Here is a 20,126-nt window from a genome sequence, read left to right on the forward strand (position 1 = left end):
GGCTAGGGAACAAGCCGGAGTTAAGGATATCGTAGTTAAAATCAAGAAGAATAAAAGGACATGGGTCGGACTTGTAGCACGTAGACAGGATAGCCGCTGGCCATTAAGGGTAACTAGCTGGGTTCCCTGAGTAGGCAAACGCATTAGGGAGACAGAAAGTTAGGTGGGCTGATGAGATTAAAAAGTTCCCAGGTATAACGTGGCAGCAGAAAGCGCAAGACTGGTTTGATTGGTGGTTCATGGGAGAGGCCTTTTTTTCCTGAAGCGGGCTTAGTCAGGCTGCTGCTATAGGGCTGATGCTGCTGATCATGATGATGATGAAAGGTACACTAAAAGGTAACAATGACTTGGCTTAGATTGATAAACTGCACTCATAAATATTTAATGCCATACACTTCAGTATCATAAGTTCATTAGTGCGGAGAAAATCAAGCTTGAAATTTCACCTATAAATTTCACACCGATATCTCCACTCGTTACGTGAAAATTTTCAAAATGTATTTGTCGTATTTTCGCAACATCGGCTTGAATAAATTTTCCAAAACTTGGTATACTGGGTCTATAGCCCCCACGAATGTCAATGTGCTTAGTTTTTATGAATCAGAAGTTATGTAAGACTATAAGTATACGCCTTCAAAACGGGTCATGTCATGGTGTTTGGTGCTGGAATCTCATTTCGGCGTCTCCGAACGCTTTATCTTTTCGTGTGTTTTTACCTTGTGGTAAGAGTAGAGTTTTCAGGATTGTGAAATCGTGCTTTACTAACGCGTGAAAAATCGTTTTGCTCTTTGGCGTCCCTCTAAAAAATACCATGTGCTCGAAATTTCCGACCCATAAACTATGTTGCACCTGGTAATCCTGTCGTGGTTGGGAGCTTATAACTCCAACAGTTATTATTATATTTATTAAGATATATGTAAATACATAAAACCACCCTGTTATTGGTCAATCGCCCACAGAGGGTGTGATCGAGCGCCACAGCCAATAGGTGAGCAACAACAGCGACAACAGACGTTTAACTCTATAACGTGAGCATTCTTACAACTGAACGGTGGTCATTAAAAGGTGTTTAGATCACTGGGAGAAGGAGAAAAAAAGTTATACTGGGGACTATTGATGCATGCAAAGTCAGAAATGTATCTAACAGTTAGCTCGTGAAGCTACTTTCCCGAAAGATTCCAAGTGAGAGGCAATCGTGCTTGCGACGTTTGTCGCGACGAAAAAGGTTTTTAGTCGCGACGTGTTTGTCCCGACATCTCACTGGCGTCCTCAATCTCTCCGCGTCCTTTTGTTCTACTCCTTGATCCTTGGACTTGGAGCAGGTTCAAAAAAGGGGGCACACCACCGCTCTCTCTCTCTTTTCTGTTCCTCGTTAAACGGTCACGACCGTACAGCGTGACAAACCACGTGCTTTATGGCGGAGCCAAAAGATCCGCGGAGCAAAGCCAAACAACGCACGGTGGGCTTTCCTTCTTTTTCTTCTCCTTTTTCTTCTTTCTTTCTTTCTTTCTTTCTTTCTTTCCTTCTTTCTTTCTTTCTTTCCTTCTTTCTTTCTTTCTTTCCTTCTTTCTTTCTTTCTTTCTTTCTTTCTTTCTTTCTTTCTTTCTTTCTTTGCACTTTATGCAGAGAGGGAGGGTGCGTGGTTTGAGGTTGGGAAAGACGTTTATATCCGTAACCCAGACAACGATTAGAGGCGGCCTTCTCGAGATGAGTACCGAGAACACCAAGCGCTAGGCCAGGGTAATTCTGTCTCTATTAGGTCGGAGGAGCGGGAGGAGTGGCACCGATCATCGATCCCGGTACCGCCAGAACCTACCGTAGGAGGAGGGACATTGAAAGCAAGAAAGTTTGTTTAGGTTTCATAGAAGGTTTTTATTGCAAATATACTTATGGGTAAACTTCAGAGTGATAATTAGGAATGGAATATACAAAAACAGACCCATCATTTTGATGTGTGTGCTCTATACACCGTAGCTAATTTGTGTGCTTCAGTTAGCCATTATGAACCATCCAGCTCGGCAACGAATTTTCTTAAGCACTGAAGAGTTCGGGCCCTGCGTGCGTGCTTTCGAGTGTGTTAAGGGCAAGGGGTGAGAGGTGTCAGAGAGTTACAGTGTTTGAACAGACTGAAGCTAATGCTACATGACGAAAACAGTGTCATTTACCCGTCCTTCATGAGCTATTTCAAAAGGCGGAGGTAGCATGTGTAACGGTAGCATATAACAAAACAAACGGTAACATATAACAAAAGTGAGGTGTCTTGGCAAGCATTAAACTTTGCCCTATAGAGCCTCGTGCCTGTAACGTACTGTAAAAATAAGGAATTATCTTTCACTAAATTTGAATTAAGAAATTGGCTTCTTCACTTTCTGTCAACACAAACAACCTGACATCACAACAGAAATAGCACAACAACAAGTATAAGGGATTCAGCTGGCAACAACAACTAGGTCAGCAAAACAGCAACGTGGCTGGTGGCCATGCCAAGCCAAACCATGTTTCATTTATCAAGCACGGAAGGCAAGGTATACTGAGTGGATGCGGGATGGGACTATTGTAGAATATAAACGCCGGAAGTGCGTGACGCACTACGCGACGCTAACAAGAAGAATCGAACTCAATTGTGTTAGATACGTAGATAAAGAGCTAAAAGATAACGAAGGTGAAGAAAGGGTAGGACAAGCAATTGGAATCTTTAATTGAGCTGTGGAAATTATTACGGAAAAAGAATATGAGTTGAGGCCACCGCGGTATACGTAGCCTCTGCGTTCCCCTCCCCGCCGCAGGGACCTATTTTTCGTTCGTTTGCATGTGAATTTCTGCACCTCATTCGGTATCACGAATAAGCTTCCCTACATTTTCCTTGGCTTCATCATCTGTTTCATATATGATGTGTGACGTCATGCAGGACATAGAAGAATTGTCACAACTGTGCGGGACCATCATCATTGCTGCAAGCATGGTTGATTTCATTTTTCATTTAGTTATTCAGGAAGAACACGCAACGTTTTCTAAAGTTACATCGCCTAATACATCTGCCATGCAGTATTTATTGAAGAGAGAGAGAGAGATAAAGATGCAAGGAAAGGCAGGGAGGTTAACCAGACGCACATCCGGTTTGCTACCCTGCACTGGGGAAGGGATAAAGGGGAGAAAAGAGGTTGCAGAAAGATGAGAAGGTACACACAATCACGAGCACACTCGGGGAGCACACACAGTCTACAGGCGGTCGCTCAGGTTTGTTGACTTGAGGTAAAGTAGCAGTGCTTTTGTTGCTTTCTGCGCAACTGAGGCAGATGCCCAAGGTCCTAGTATCTTCTGCACACAAAATGGTCCGGGGTCAAGTCGATTCAAAATCATCCGGAGCTGGCATCGCTGTGTGACGTAGCAAGCGCAGCTGCACAGGACGTGTTCGATGGTCTCTTCAGCTCCGCAGTAGTCGCATGTAGGAGTGTCTGCCATACCAATGCGAAAGCAGTACACCTTTGTAAATGCAACATCCAACCAAAGGCGACATAACAGTGTCGCATCGGAGCGGGAAAGTTGTGATGGTAGCTTTAGCTTGAGCGAAGGATCCAGTTCATAAAATTGACACCTTTGGAAGCTGGTAGACGACCAGAACGTGCGTTTAAGATCTCGAGCCAGCAGGTAAAGTTGTCTTGCTGCATCATTCCTTGATAGAGGAATCGGCACTACACGGGTTTCTTCATGGGCTGAGCGGGCTGCATCTTCGGCTAATTGATTTCTGGTAATACCGATATGTCCAGGCAGCCATTGATATATAATATCATGCCCTCGTGCAAGAGCTTCATGATGGCAATGTCTTATTTCTTGTACCAGTTGGTCATGACTCCTCCTACGCATGGCAGACTGCAAACTCTGAACGTCTATTTTAACCGTATGCTTGCCAACTTCCGTATCACTTGGTATATGTCGCACTAAGCGAAACTAACGTGGCGCGATTGCATTGTGTCTCAGCTACATTTCACAGCAGACGTGTGTGAAAGAGTGTGCGTATCCTCACCGAGACCTATATATTTCTGAAACATAAAGCTGACAGCAGCACATTGGCGTCTGATTGCACAAACCTCACAGAAAGCGTGGACTTCCGCTTGCATCGAGGAGGTTTGCATACTCAGCGTTTTCGCGCTTCCGTAGCTGAACTATAGGTGCGTGACAACCTCCTAAATCTTTTTCCCGGAACTTCTTCAGGCGTAGGATCTTCTGTGTGAGATGACCCGTAACCCTCTATTCTCGCGACATTTGCTGGCAAAAAGGAGGTTTGCATGCAAAAGTGCAACTTTGAATCCATGTGCAAATAGCCGCACTGTCGTGTTTGATCTTTTCCGTCGCTTTGCCAGGAAATTCATTTAAACTTATCTGATTAGCCAGCATCGTAGAACCACGTTTGGTGTGATAAGTGCTTGTCATATTTTATTGCCATTGTAATTATGCAGACATTTTAGGTTTGTTTTGGCCCTCGCCGTCACGGGCGTTGTCACCGTCATGCTTTGTATATGCATAGATATTTGCCTGTCTCTTTCTCGTAATCTTTTCTTACATTTCTGTCTGCTCATATCAGGTTCCCAACTCCCGGTAACAAAAAGTATTCATGTTTCAATTCACCTTTCAACGAACTGCATACTGACACGTTTTCTTGTTTTTATTTTTTGATGCAACAAGGTTTCACCAACTAAAACTATTACACGTATGATCGCTCGGTACAAGCAGATTACGTGAATGCATTGGCAAGTTCTTCGGCGTTCATCTACCCGCCATGGTAGTTAAGGCGTTATGGTCCTCGACTGCTAACGTCGAGGTCACGGGTTCGAATCCCAGCCTTTGAGGAGTCGACTGCAGTGGGCGTGTGTGTGTGTGCTTATGTAAAACAAGCTTTGCAGGTTCTGTACATGGCTAAACGTTGGAAACACCATCATTTGAAAAGGCTATGCCAGGAAAGCATGACTCTCTGTACGCTCAACATGCTTGTGCTGTCTTTTCGTCCGGGACGGACTATGAGAATGAAACTGACGACGCTCGACGCAAAAGGTGCCACGAGAAAAAGGCCAAGGCATTCTCCGCGCACTTATCACGCCCATCACGTTTTAGTACTACCGTTGTCTTTTGGAGTGCTATCATTCCGTAGTCGTGTATTTATACGTTAGCACCACACTGACCTGTCCTACATATATATACATTCGCGGTAACCATCCAACAGCGTCAAATATTCTGGCTCATTCATAGATGCCGCCTGTACGGTCGTGAAGTGAGATCACATCAGCGAGGGCCTTCGCGGGGAGGGACCTGTATCAGTAGTCGTTTACTGTCCGGTTAACGACCGTTCTTGGGATTAGAGTGTCCTTGGATCATATCGTTCCCTCGGATATTAGAAATCGCTGCACAGAGTCGTAAGTGCGTGCACACGAAGCGAGGAGATGTCGGTCGACTTCTGGTTAGTAATACTCAACGAAATTTTCTATGCGTATTGTTAATCCTGAGTTTGCAGGAAGGCTTGACCTTGCGTCAGTGTCGCATTCCGACCACAGACTCGCTTCATTCGCTTCACGTAGATCTAAAATCGTGATGAAGGTGAAAAGACGAGAACAGTCTAAGTGATCTTTTTTTGATTAAGCACCCTCCTATTGGTTATCTAAGGATCTGTCTAGGGCAAACGAAAGAACGGGGACGCCGATTTGGGGACGATAGCTGGCCTGATTAGCTCTCCACTGGTTCATCCAATAGTTATAATCTAGCCGCGTGTGTTTCACTGGTGATGAAGTATATCTACAGATCTAAAAGCGAATGCCACGCACTCGTACACTTGTTCATGTTTATTTTCTGCTTCCGATATAAAGCTAATTGGTGCTGACATTGCATTCCTTCGATACGATAATTATTATCGCAAACGTGAAGTAATAAAACGTTCGCGGCATGTTGGTACTCCTTGGTATTCCCATCTCTTATTCCTTATCTCGGTTATCCGTTTTCGTCAGTGTTGTAAGCGCGTGGAAGCGGGCTTTTTGTGACTGACGACCGTCAATTTGCATGAGCTGACAGCGTTATCTCAATCTTAACGAAACAAAAAAGTTGCTGCGATAAGCTTTAGTGCGCGGAAATTCCTCGACAGAGATGCGCAATGATAAATGTACACCGCAAACTGAGCGGACGTGTGTTTTTCCACCGGAGCAGACGCCACACATTCTTGAGCTGGCTTTGTGTTTTCCGATGGTTCTGCACGACGAGGTGAAGAACTTCGACTTAAAGACTACGCCAAACAGCAAACACCAAGATGCCAGGCAGAAATTATCTTTATAGCTCTAGGTTTTTTTTTTGTTGATATGCTGGTCGCGATATGAAAGCTGTTGTGCATACGTGTTTGCGAAGCAGTACGTTCTTCCGTCTGGAGGCGTATGACCATGACCTTATCTTCGTGACACGGTTTCTTTTCATGTAAGAGGTGAAATTTGGAAAAAAAATGCCCCATCCCCTCCCTTCTTTCTCCCTAGAGACAATTCCTACGCTCCTCGTGCTTGGCTGCTGACCCAAGTCGTATGTCCTATTCAAGTCGTAGCGGTCGCATATGTATAGATAAGTAATGCTTGAGGTTGATGTACTGTTTACCAGTGAAGGTTTAAGAACACCAGATGAGCGAAAGTTGCGAGGCATTTCACTATGACGTACCTGGCGATCATCATCAGCATCAGCATCATAGCCATCATCATCATCATCATCAGCATCATCAGCATCATCAGCATCATAATAATCATCATAATAATCTTCATCATCATCATTTATTTTCACGTACACCTACTGGGTTAATAAATAAGGAGGGGGGTTACAAATGAAGGAAAACATATAAAACAGATGAATTACCAAATCACCTAGCACTTCATGCTTCTCAGATAAAACAGATCGGGTCACCACTTCCAAAGTAGAGGCTCTCAGGGAAACGCAGTTTTTAAGGCTTAAGACAAAGAGGCAATAGTTTAAACGATTGAAAAAAATACGAGGTCATTATGAATATCGCAGTAATCAACTCACAAAAATCTTGCGGCATTGGCACGTGAAACCCCTGATTAATAACTGCCATTACAAGCTTTTCGTTACACAAGGGTGTCTCCAGGCCTCTGGAAAAAAAAAACACTGCCCAGTCCTTGCACGCCGTTCGTTCGCTCGCTATTTCTTATCGCTCGCCACCTCTCCTGGCGTCGGTGCGATACTTCCATTCTGCGGCGCCGTTACGCCAGTTCCTCTCGGTTTCGTCGCCTGCTCCGGCGGCTCACTTCCTGCCCTGGCTCTGTTCCGAGTGCGGTCGGTTTGCGGGAGTCCGTCGAAGTCGAAGAGACGTGACACTCGCTCCCACCATCGCCTCGCCGCGGGTGGTTAGAGGCACACCATCTCAGGCGCAAGCCTTAAACGACGACGACGACGAATCGGTGCATTGTCATTCGCGATGACGACCCCGAGAATGACACCTACTCCTTTTCTCTTTCTTTCTTTTGCGACGTCGCGAGTTTCTATTCTCTTCCTCGCTCCCGGTTGGCTCAGCTGCCGAGCGGCACGCTGATGTGCCGTGATTCCATTCAAAAGGCAATCGTGTTTTAGGGGCGAAGCTCCTTACAGCGGCACCCGTTTATCCCTCGTAGTATGTAACCAGCCTTACATTATACTATTTCTCTATGATTATACCTCCAAGGTGGTGCTAGTGGGAGATTTCTTTTGTGCGTTGTTGAACATAAAAAAATCACCGCAGCGTGCGCGTTTACTAAAAGACGAGTTCCCCTGTCTCTCATTTTCCATTAGCAGCCATTCGCATTTACATTGAGCACTATCTGACAAAAAAGGGTCGCTACGTTATACTAGCTGGGCGTAACCTCCTTGGTTTTAGGAAAGTTTAGCGAGCATTCGGCCGCAGTGCCATGAATACAGTGAACTAGTATATACCATGAACTCGAGGTGGTTAAAGGCGGGAAGCAGATACGAAGCGTAAGCCGTAAGAAAGTGTGCGTGTGCCTCCTCTCGTTCAGTCTTTGGAATGTCCGCTGGATGAAGGTGCTTCTATATGAGGAATATATGATAAAAAGATGCGAGATGGTGGTACTTGGAGTGTCGAATAGGTGAACGAAGGGACACACAGACAGATGCATGGACGGACGCATGGATGGCTGTACGGACGGATGGACGCATGGACGGACGCAGGAGCGGATGCATGGACGAACGCAGGAACGGACGCATAGATGGACGTGCGGACGCACGAACAGACGCACGCACAGACGGGCGGATGGACGCACGGGCGGACACACAGACGCACGCATGGACGGACGAAAGCAAGAACGAATGGACGAACGGATGCTTCGCCCCACTCTCCATCATTCACTTCGTGGATATGCTGCCATTTTTTTTCAGCTGCAGATGCGTAATGGAGAACTGTGGGAAGGTGTCCACACAAAATACACCACCGTAGCCACAATGCAGTGAGTGCCGACTCGAGTAAAAAAAATTGTGTGCAAAGTTTCGCGTATTTTATTATATCCATTCGCAAGGGTGACAACGGCCACTGAGAAGCGCGCCGAGGTGTTTAATGTGAAAACTGGTTTTGCATGTACCATCGCAATTGAAAGAAACGTAAGCAGTGCGGCATCTACGCGTTCTCCGGCTTCGCATTCATTTCATAGAGTTGTAGCCTGTATGGCAACATGAAGCCACTAGAGATATTCATGATACGAACAAGGGAAGACTCTTCGTAGCATCTTCTTTATTGCCACCAAGGTCATAGCCCGATGAAAACACTGCTACGCCCTGTTTGCGTCTATTTCCATTGTACCCGTACATCTGGAATTGCATAAACGTGTGCCACAGAATTTGGTGTTGGAGGATACAGATGGGCCACACGTACCTGTACGTTTCGGTAGGAAGGTGTGTAGGATGAGCGATGAATTGTCTTACCAAGAAGTTGCGCGCTGTTAAGTGTCGTCAGATCGATAGTTGTGTGCAGTGTTACGTGGTATGCACGCTGCGCCACGAGTACGAATGAACTTCACTTGGGCGAGCTAGGAAGTTCTCTAGAGGAAACGCCGTTGAGTACCAATCAAATACCGAATCTGAAATCGAAAGACTCTATTACTAGGAGCGAAAATTCACCGTGGGCGTAAAGAGGACTCAATGATGAAAAATTAGCTACAGCGCAATCGGAAGACGCAGGATTTAAACTAATGCTTGTGGACTTGATAACCGGTAAAATATCAAGCTGCGCGGGATACTTTATGATACCACACGAAGTGTACGCATGCAAGAAATCTGGGCAGTACACTGATTTGTATGCGCTAGCTGCTAGAGCACACACAGATGGAATGCTCGCGTAGTGGACATGTTTAAAATGGCAAATCGAGTCATGTTGACAGACGAACTTTTTCTTTAGTTCCTTTAGTTCCTGCAAAGGATCGCATCTGAATGGAACGAGCTCCCCGCCTCCATTGCCAACAACCAAGGCTATTCATGGTTTTAAGCTGCCTTGCGCAATGATTCTCGAATGTACACAAATGCACCACTCATCTCTGTAACGCCTTTCGGCATTGGGAAGATAAATAAATAAATAAGTAAATAAATGAATAGAACTAATAAATAAATAAACAAATAAATAAATAAATAAATAATATTATTAATAAATAAATAAATAAATAATTAAATAAATAAATAAATAAATAAAACACAATGTAAGCGGTGTCGGTTTTGGTCTAAGCTTGAATATTTTCGATCTCATACAAACTTCACTTCAATCTATCTTAAAGTGCATCTTCGATGTGAGTGGCGCAGCGGAAGACGGACTGATAGTAGTTTTTTCTTGTTTTTTTTGAAGGTGGAAGAGTCACTTGGTTGCCAAATAAAGAACGTCGGTCGCTTTGGTCACGAAGTATTCTATCAGATATGAGTTGATAATCTCAGCATCGGCAAATAGATCTTCAGAAGAGGGTGGCATAGGGAGGGTGAAGAAAGAAAGTAGGCGTAAGGACAGAGAGGAATAGGCACACAGGGGAGACGGCGGAGTGCACGTAAAATGCGAGTGAGGAAAGGGGTACGCAGTGACAAAAAAAAAAGAATTGTGTTCTTGTAACGTGTGGCGTCACGTCACTCCCTTACCCGCGCCTCATGCTCGCATCGCTTTCACTCAACCGTGCGCGAGCGTACGTGAGACGATGAATCGGCCAATCAGCGGCCGGCTTCTCTTCCCCGAACTGCGAGGGAGAGAGGGGGGCTCAGCGTACGAAGCGGCGCGCTGTCTGAATCTGCCACGGTTCGCACTCGACGTCGCCGGCGCGGGTCGCTCACTCGATCGCAGTTCATTGCGTGGTGAAGACACCAGGCTCACGGGTTTCATTTCGAGCCTCGGTATCACAGGCTCTGCCACATTCTTAAGGCCAAGCCCAAGTTGGAGTCGTGACTGCGAAAGGCAGCTCACAAGCATACACACGCCTACGAACCGCCATTCCAGTCTGGTTGTTCTTGTCACGGACTTCGTTGTTTCCTTCTTTAGTCGGGGAATTTCGAACCAACTAACCAGAGAATCTGACAAGAAATTTCTAAGATGAAGGTAAGCCCTTTTTTTGTTTTTTGGAACATCACGGAAGTCTATTAGAATATAATTGACGAAGTTTTACGTCCCCGAAACTGCGATGTGATCATGAGAGACCCTCTGGGGTGTGTTCCGGACACTTCAACCACGTGAGGTTCTATTGAAGAGCATCTAAGTTCAAGCACACGGGCCCACAGCACACTCTGGCTCCATTGAAATGCGTCCGGAATTCGATCCCACTACCTTTGAGTCAGCAGCCTAGCACCCTGTAGCCATTGTACAACCGCAGCGGACTGAGAAATATCCTGGCTTTACACCTAATTAGGAGAGAGGAAGTGACTTGCATGGTGCCGGAAAAGCAGTGGGATCGGCCTGAATCAAAATTCTTTCCCGTTACTGAGCGTTCAGGAAAAGGAAATGGCTTCGAAAGGGAGGGAAATGTCACTCACGCAGGTGAAGGGGTTGGTGAATGAACTTGAAAAGCCAAATGCTTCTCGATGTATGTCGTGCAGTCCGCTCAAACGTAAAAGTTTGACGTCAGCCTTGAGAAGGTCACTTTAGTGGCAGTAGTACGGCTGAGGTATAGGTTAGAAAAGAACCCACTTTAGATTATGGTCGATGAGATTCTTATCAACGCTTCACGTTATGGGAAAAATTCGACAAATTAATGACATCGTACGAAACTCGAACATCAATCATGTTTATTTGCAGCGAGCGTGTCATGAAGTTGCAATTTATCGACACGGGTTTCAAGGTCTGACCCCCCTGCCCCCACTAAAAAAAAAGGAACAAAAGAATTTTATTTCTTGTGCCGAACATTCTGAGTAAACTAGCACGTGGAGGTGTTCATCGGTTAGTAGGGAACGTAAGTTTGGTTTGATGAACTTCGTTTTCGAACACGGACGTGTGTGCAGTCGTCAGCAAGAGAAACCCGAACTCTCAGCGGCATGGCCTTGACTGGTTTGACTGATGCGAGCCGCGAAACGCTGGGCTGTGTTACCGAGATAATACCTCAGTATGCACAGGTGGGCGCATACCGGTGACACCTCGGCAATAGAAACCAAAACTACGCGGCGCTTGCGTCCAGGCAACCGGCTCAGAACACGCTGCGGAGCATTTGACGTCTGTACGGCCGAACGCTGTTACCCACGTGGCGTCCTCGCGTATGATGAGAAGATTCGCCCTCTGTGTTGGTGGGGAGGAGTAACTCTTGCCATACTACTCTGTGACAACTTATGTTGGCACTGGGGCGAAGCCTACAGAGCCACATCGTGGGCATCCTATACCGCCAGTGAATGCAGTTCCACAACAGAGCCCGTATTTTCACCGTGAAACACAGAAGTCCTCCCTTTATTTTCTACGTGGAGCTATTGGAGACAGGACGCAGCTCCCAGCATCAAGATAGTCGTATTTATATTTTAATTTACTTTTTGTGACTTCGCGTATTTTTTGAACGGCCGAGGAAGTCCCGCCTCTTTGCGTGCAGCTGAAACGCTAAGTGGCGTTTTCGTCTACATGAAATACTGATGGTGCGCCCCCGTTACTTTACATGATGTTTTGAGACGCGCGTTAAAATAGGCTACTTCGCGTGGTGCTACATGTGCACTCCACCTCCTTAGCTTTCCCTCAAAGCCAAGAAAAGTTGTCGCCGAGTATAAAATACTGTTGGATGAAGGTAAGGTGATTTCTTGACATGGCATTTCCAAAGAGAATTTGCCCCCCCCCCCCTTTTTTTTTACACGTGCAAAGAAGGGAAGTGAAGACGCTTTCTAACTAAAAGTTAAGATTGAAGACAATGCCACCGGGAGGGATCGTTCTTTTTTCCTGTTTTACACCATTCGAGTCAAAGCTAGCGTGATATGCCTTAATATAGAAAGTGACCAGGCGAAGCGAAAGCAGGTGGGGGGTTGCCAAAATCTGATTCATACCAATCAATTATTATTTTAAGATCGCTATTGTTCTCGTTTTTTTCCATCATAGGACGTTTATTAGAAAAAAAAATAGAAAATGTCCGCTTTAAATTTCACCCCGTAACTTCACCTCGTCAACACCGTTGTGACGTCACCAATTTCAATGTCATTTTTTTGCGCCTTTTGGTTAGATCGGCCCAATTGATGATTTGATTGATATGTGGGGTTTAACGTCCCAAAACCACCATATGATTATGAGAGACGCCGTAGTGAAAGGCTCTGGAAATTTCGACCACCTGGGGTCCTTTAACGTGCACCCAAATCTGAGCACACGGGCCTACAACATTTCCGCCTCCATCGGAAATGCAGCCGCCGCAGCCGAGTACGTTAGCCACTAGACCACCGCGGCGGGGTCGGCCTAATTACGTTCTCTGAAACTTGTTAAGACGCTCCGTTCCTCAAAAAACAATGTAAGCGTTTCTTTACTGCTAAATGATTACGTGGGCCGAGCAGACGACGCCAAAATCCACGATGCCGGGGTGCAGGAAATTATAGATGGTGTCCCGCATTTATTCTTTCTTTTAGTACATTTCCTCGCTTACAAAGCGTTTCCACGTAGTAAGCATGTTGATTTCGGTATTGGGAAACTGCAATTTACCAATACAAGAAAAATCATTTATCTCTTACGTATGTCTCTTTAACGCCATGCCAATGTCTTGCGTCTTCACTTAAGAACTCTCATATATCTTGTTTGCGGCAAGCGGAAACTCCTTGAACACGCAATCATTTTTAAAAAACTGGGTTCTTTATTGCGGAGCAATAATATACCATTCGTGATTTTACGTCCCAAAACTGCGATATGAATGGACACCGTAATGGAGGGCTTCGAAAGTGCCCGCTATCTGGTGATCTTTCCTGCACTAGCCTTCATCAAAACGCGACTGCGGCAACGGGAATCGAACCCGCGACCTTTTGTTCTGAAGCCGTGCACCGTAGCCGCTACACCATCGCGGTGGACATTCGCCGCCGCGCAAGATGCGACGTATTATGAGCGTGCGTCTCATTCAACTTGCGTGTGCGCATGCGCAAACATACGAGTGCTTCTGTTTTTTTTCTGTTGCGCGATGTGGCCTATATTATCTGCGTGGCGGTCGCCATCGCGAGCTTTACGAGTCGGACATGTTTGTGGGACACGCAGGGACGGTACGTGGCATTCCCCCCTGGACGCATTTCATTGCTCCCTTGACACATCGACGGTGCTCGTCAAAAAACTTAGCGGCGTGTTTACGAGTTGTTCCCTCGTCGGCCCTTCCTCTTCCGTCGTAGACGATATACTGAGCGCTCGCGACATGTTGACGGCGTCCCAGCGGCGACCCTTTCTTGGCCGTAAAAGAAAGCGAAAACAACACTCGGTATGTTTCCGCTCGTTTACTATCACGTACGGGACTTGACAGTTAGGGGAGTTGGCATGGATGCACTGTTTTAGGAAAACAGTGCAACAGATATGGCGAAAAGATTTTTAAGCACGCGAACACAAGCGCTCACTCACCACTGAAGTTTTATCCAGAAGCGATGAACGAACGATACTACAACAAAGCAAAATAATAATGCATACACTCTCAAACAATACCTTTTTTTTAAAACAATGCGTCCACTATGAATGCTCGGTGTGGGACAGCGGATGTGCGATTGTGTTCTAGTAAATCATTGAGGAAATGACGGATTCTCGAGTGCCTTAGTTCGTAGGCTGATGTCATGCTAACCATAAATATCGCCAAACTTATAGCGGATGCCAAGGAATAACATTGCATACGTTACGTTACTTATATGTTCTAGCTTAAGTACTTCAACACGTGGCAAGACATTATGAATGAGCATGCGTGTTACAAACGTTATGTAAAATTTAATATTTGTGTATTCTGTTATATTTTTTTGCTTAAGTGAACGATTTCGTCAGCGCTTCTCGGGTTGCTTCACTGGCATGCTTGCCGACTCACACGCGATGTATGCTTATGCGTGTCAGTGATTGTGTACTTACTACCTTCGAAGATAAGTACACCTAATACTTAAAGTTGTTACAAGATTGTGCATGTTCTGCTATTTTCTCTTTTCATCCGCGTTGTTCGCGCAGTTTCTCTGGTATTGTTGTAACAAGTGCGACAAAACCTCTCCCCGCGTTTTAGTTCAGCGTGAGCAAAAGTGTCACCTGAATGCTCCAAGTCATAGATAATTGAGGGCAGTGTTTGGAGGCCTTATTCAGAAGATTGTTCCGACGTGAACAGTCTGTAGGAATTAACTCGTATCTGGTCACAGCAGAACGCTTACGAACTAAATGTTTTGGTAATGCGGTCCAAGATTCCCTGGCTTCCCGTAACCGTCTTCACCGGGCTGCCGGCTGCTTCTTTACAAACTTTGCGAATGGTCCAGAAGTGACCCAGAAACAATGATACCATCTTTTCTGTGTCTGATACGTAATTCTTGCCAGCAGATATGCGCGTCTCATTAACCAATAACTCTTTGTTTCTGGCTTTCGCAGGGAGGCGCCGGCAAGATGCTCTCGACATTCCTGCACAAGCTGCGACGGACCAAGGAGCCCGGCGCGGACCACATGCAGACGTCGCTGAAGCGATGTCTCACCACCTTCGACATCACTCTCCTCGGCATCGGCCACATGATGGGCTCTGGCATCTACGTGCTCACTCCGTCAGTGGCCAAGAACATCGCGGGTCCGGCGCTTATCGTCTCCTACATGGTGGCCGGCATCGCGTCCCTGCTCGCTGCCCTCGCGTATGCCGAATTCGGCGTGCGGTTTCCGCGAGCCGGCTCGGCCTACTCGTACTCCTACTTTAGCGTGGGCGAGTTCTGGGCCTTCTTCGTCGGTTGGAACGTGGTCCTCGAGAACGTCATCGGAATCTCGGCCGTGGCCCGAGCCTGCAGCGCGTACATAGACTCGCTCACCCACGGCGCCATCAAGGGTGCCATCATGAACACTACCGGGGAGCTTCCGGGCCCGTACCTGTCCCCTTATCCCGACTTCCTGGCGCTCGGCATCATCGCGGTGTACGTGGCGTTCATGTCGGTCGGCGTTCAGGCAACCTCGTGGCTCAACAACATTCTCTGCTGCGTCAACATCTTCGTCCTCTTCATCATCATCGGCGTGGGCGGCTACTACGCGGACTTCGACAATTGGACCAACCCGGAGACCGGAGGCTTCGTGCCCTTCGGCGTGCACGGCATCCTGGCCGCGTCGGCGGCCTGCTTCTTCGCCTACGTCGGCTTCGACGCCATCGCTGCTTCAGGCGAGGAGGCCAAGAACCCTCAGCGCTCGCTGCCCATCGCCACCTTCATCTCGATGACTGTGGTCACGGTGCTGTATGTGGCCGTCTCCGCGGTGCTTACGCTCATGGTCAACTACAAGGACATCGTGCCAGACTCGGGTCTACCGGACGCCCTGGAAACCAAGGGAGCAATCTGGGCTAAGGTGAGCCTGCAGTGTCAATGCTGCTGCTCAAGATGATATTGATGGTGACAGAGCAGAAAATATGAAAATGGGGACAAAAAAACGCGCACAAGTGGTACCTTTCATACAACTCGAGCATCTGCAGCGAAAAAAAAAATGCGAGCAGAGCACCTATTTGTTAACTGCTGATTACTGGTGATAGTGATAAGTGTTTTTGAAGAAAGCCTGAGGAAGGACACTAAACGGCAGAAGGCAGAAAGGCTACCCAGAAACATGTCCTTTGGGCTACCCTCAGGGGGCATCCCTTCCCTTTGGGCTACCCTCAAAGGAGAATATAAAGAAGAGAGGGAGAGAGGAGGAAAAAAGGAAAGAAGTAAAATAACAATAAATGCGCTGACGCGTTCGTTGGGGTTGTACTACAATGTGTTAAATGTCGCTAAGTGCTGTAACTGCTTTAGGCGCTAGAAATACCAAGTTCACGTCTAGAAAGAGTGGTGAGCGAATGCTGTAATTCGAGCAGGAAGGTTGGAAGCGTACTCCGTGGGCTTCTGAAATTTCGGCACGCTTACAACGCATGACATATCTTTGAAATGTGAGCACTGGGAGTGAAACAGCGAATGTTGCTTTAGTTACCTCTGGTTTTTATTTAGGCACACTTCTTCACTTAATAAGAATCGCTGAATCGATCACTACAGAAGAAAGGAAAATTGATTCTTCACGCCAGTAGTAAGAAAGGTGTCTTTTCCCCCGAGAAAACTGGAGAGTGAACGGCGCTAAGTTCCAAGGTCAAGGAGCACTCCTAATAAGCACGCACAGTAACCGTTGGTTCTTACGTCCGCGTTATCCGTTTGTTCAGCAACGCGTCGAAATATATAGTCATGCACAGCTCGTGCAACAATCCGTTGCTCAGACTGAAGCGCAAGGACATGCCACGTGTTTCTATATCTTAGCCTGCAAATGACGCGAACGTGTCGGTCACGGAAGCTCCGAGCCGCGTTGCAGCGGAGCGTTGAATTTGAGAAGCTTTATTAATTTTTTTGTCTGTCTTTTTGTCGGACCTCTCTGCACTTCGGTTTAGCTTTACCGCACAGTTACGATGACTGGAGTTTGCTTTGAAAGTATTCGGAACATGTGCATAGTGACAGATTTTCACAAGATGGGCTTCACATTCCACTATTCCTATACTGCGTTTTTCTTTTTCGTCGTCGTTGTTGTTCTGGCTACTCCAGCTTTTGATGTAGAACGAGGTATTCCCTGTATGCTCTACCATTGTATTTATTCGTAATAATCCTTCTAAGGACAATTAATCAGCAAATGTCCTCCCATAAAGTGTGCTATTCACCTTAACTGTATAAGAACCTTTAAAGTTGTTGAAAAGAAAACCGCAAGAGGAAGTCGGTGCGGAACATGTTCTTTTCTCTATTAAGTGTGACTTCATAATCTCTTCAATGCTTGTACACTATTTATTCATGCGCAACTCACAAAAGCCTAGTTTACTGGGTACTGTTTCCGTCCATCTTTAATCACTGGATGAATTGAGGGTCAAAACCAGTCCAGATTGCCCCAGTACCTCACAACAGGGGACTGGATAGGTGCATATAGCTTTGTTGAACGTCCGGCGAGGTTTAACGCGACCTGGAAACCTCGCACGCGGGAACTTCAAGGCCTTGCCTCAACGCCGTCACAAGCTTGCTGGGCCGCCCACGTTTGGATGGCGAGGTCTGAGCAGCGCAGTGCGGCGGCCCGTGCACCACGACGATGGTGTCTCCGAAGTAACGGCGGTCATTCTCACAAGTGTACAGCGCAGCCACAACATGCGTTTGAGTTTTGCTGGCCCTTCCTGGCAGGATTTGCACGAGTCATCCTGATGCTTCATCGGGTAGATTCGTTTTAGATGGGATAGGTTAGGCTCGCCCCGCCGCGGTGGTCTAGTGGCCAAGGTACTCGGCTGCTGACTCGCAGGTCACGGGATCGAATCCTGGCTGCGGCGGCTAAATTTACGATGGAGGGGGAAATGTTGTAGGCCCGTGTGCTCAGATTTGGATGCACGCTAAAGAGCCCCAGGTGGTCGAAATTTCCGGAGCCCTCCACTACGGCGTCTATCATAATCATATGAGAGTTTTGTGATGTCAAACCCTACATATCAACCAATCAAGGAATAGGTTGGGAATAATTCATTTGGAGCTGTCTCCGCGTGACGCCATATCGAAGCCATAAATGTTTTTTTCGAGATGGGGGTGGGGGGAGGGTATGCAGTTATACTTTATGTGCGCTCGTGCGAGGGTTTGTGCGTACGAGTGTGTACACACACATACAAGACTGAAATTCTCAAAAGCGTTCGTACCCTTTCCACCTTTCTGGCTATGCCAGTGCCTCACAATCGTGTACCTTTGTTGTTCTGTGGAATCGTAAAATTTCTGAAATCAGAACGAATAACTTCTGTACTACACGTAAACATCACGAAGCAATGCATTTCCGTATGTTACTTTAGTCCCTTTCTCACTACGATGAATGAAAGCTGCCTTGACTCTTTCCGTTTAGCAAGGACATGCGAGGTACACACATTTAAGCCAGTTAGTCATAAATTTACTCGTGTAGGAACCTTTGCAAAGTTAACCGCTGTGTCAACATTGTAAAAGTACTCTTGTTTTACAAAGATGAAAGTATTACGAGCGTGCGCTTTCATTGTAACTCCTCGCAATGACCATTCATTTATTATCACATACGTATGTGCCCCAATGACAATAATACAGTGGTACGTGATACACCCTCTATCAGACCTGAATAAGGTTTCTTTTACCCGTCCATTCGTGCAGATCGTGGTGATCATTGGCGCCCTGTGCGGAATGTCCACGGTGCTCATAGGCACGCTGTACGCGCTGACCAGGATAGCGTACGCCATGGCGGACGATGGCCTCATCATGCACCTGTTCGGCACAGTCAACAAGCGCACCAAAATCCCGCTCATTGCCATGTACGTGTTCTCAGCGCTGGCCGGCCTGCTCGCCGTCATCCTGGACATCGAGACCCTGGTGGAGATGATGTCCATCGGCACGCTGTTTGCCTACCTCGTCGTCAGTGGCGGCATCATCATCTTCCGGTACCGGGAGCCCGCCAAGAAGGTACGCGTCCTGCGACACCTCTCTGGTCAACTCGTCTCGCTCACCTTGACCAGATACCGATGTTTGCACAAAGTATTCTCCAATGTTATCCCTCCCAAACTCCTCGTTAAGTAAAGTAACCAAGACATTGCTAAAATTACTACGGACAACAGACTTGCACGTGCGGCTGCAGACTTGTAATGGTGCCGCACACCGCACAACACTTATGCGCGTGCTCCCCATCTCATTCTCTTTCTTTACTCTTCTTTTAATCCTTCCGTTTCATTTCCCTGCGCAGGTTAGCGTGCCGGTTATGCCTAACTGGTAACAACCCTGCGTTCGCTGTATCGTTTTACTTCCTTTAATTCCTGCCGACGTGCATATTGTTAAAAGGGGGGTGGTAATACTCTTAAGTCCTAACAAAAAATGTTGATGACCTGCGCATTTGGATTGAGTGCTGAGTGATCTCACCTCTTCATCTTCCTTCGTCCCTGCACGTCAGTGCATCTCTTCCTTTTTTCCTTGTCTATATGAACACATCATTGACAGTTTTATCTTTCGTCTTGTATTTTATTGCTGTCGTCCTTGTCTCGTCGTGCTCAAATTTTACATTATGCTACCATACGAGCCCACCCACATTTCCCTCTTTGTGAATGAACACATGCTTAGAGGTGCTTTGTGGACATAAAGGTAGTAAATGTGTAGCCTAATGAAATTTTGCGGCCTTGAAGACAATTGTAACTTTAACAAAATTATAACGTCAGAAATCTTAAATCTCAGTCGAAAACGCAACTGAATCAATGCAAGTAAAGGATGTAAGCGCACTTCATAGTATTCATTTTTTGTGTAACTCTTTATGCACAGACGTGGGTGAAGGTTCCCAATGCACAGTTCACAGCAAGCACAATACATGGCAGTTGTTTTTTTTATTTCATTCATTTTATTCAAGAGAGCTGTAAGAGGGGTCTTGGAAGGCAAAGGGAAAAGCTGGTGTTGGGATTGCTCGACTTGGTTGTGTCACTTGGCGCTTACGGTGGTATCTGTACAAAGCAGATTATGAACCATATGAAATGCATGATGTTGAA

General features: G+C 46.5%; 1 protein-coding gene across 6 annotated transcripts in view; it reads left to right on the top strand.

The window, feature by feature from the left end:
• Window positions 1-20,126, top strand: part of LOC119181253 (cationic amino acid transporter 4) — a 122,779-nt gene that overhangs the window by 94,581 nt on the left and 8,072 nt on the right. For 4 of the 6 annotated variants that reach the window (XM_075888989.1, XM_075888988.1, XM_037432456.2 and 1 more), the window contains exons 2-3: window positions 15,017-15,961; window positions 18,757-19,062. In XM_075888989.1, coding sequence (XP_075745104.1) covers window positions 15,017-15,961; window positions 18,757-19,062 — 1,251 coding nt within the window. Of the gene's footprint in view, window positions 1-10,281; window positions 10,589-13,705; window positions 13,893-15,016; window positions 15,962-18,756; window positions 19,063-20,126 lie in introns of those variants that run through there. The other 2 variants (XM_037432465.2, XM_075888987.1) reach the window with 2 other exon arrangements.

Source organism: Rhipicephalus microplus, chromosome 3 (assembly GCF_043290135.1).
Source record: "Rhipicephalus microplus isolate Deutch F79 chromosome 3, USDA_Rmic, whole genome shotgun sequence".
Lineage (NCBI taxonomy): Eukaryota > Metazoa > Arthropoda > Arachnida > Ixodida > Ixodidae > Rhipicephalus > Rhipicephalus microplus.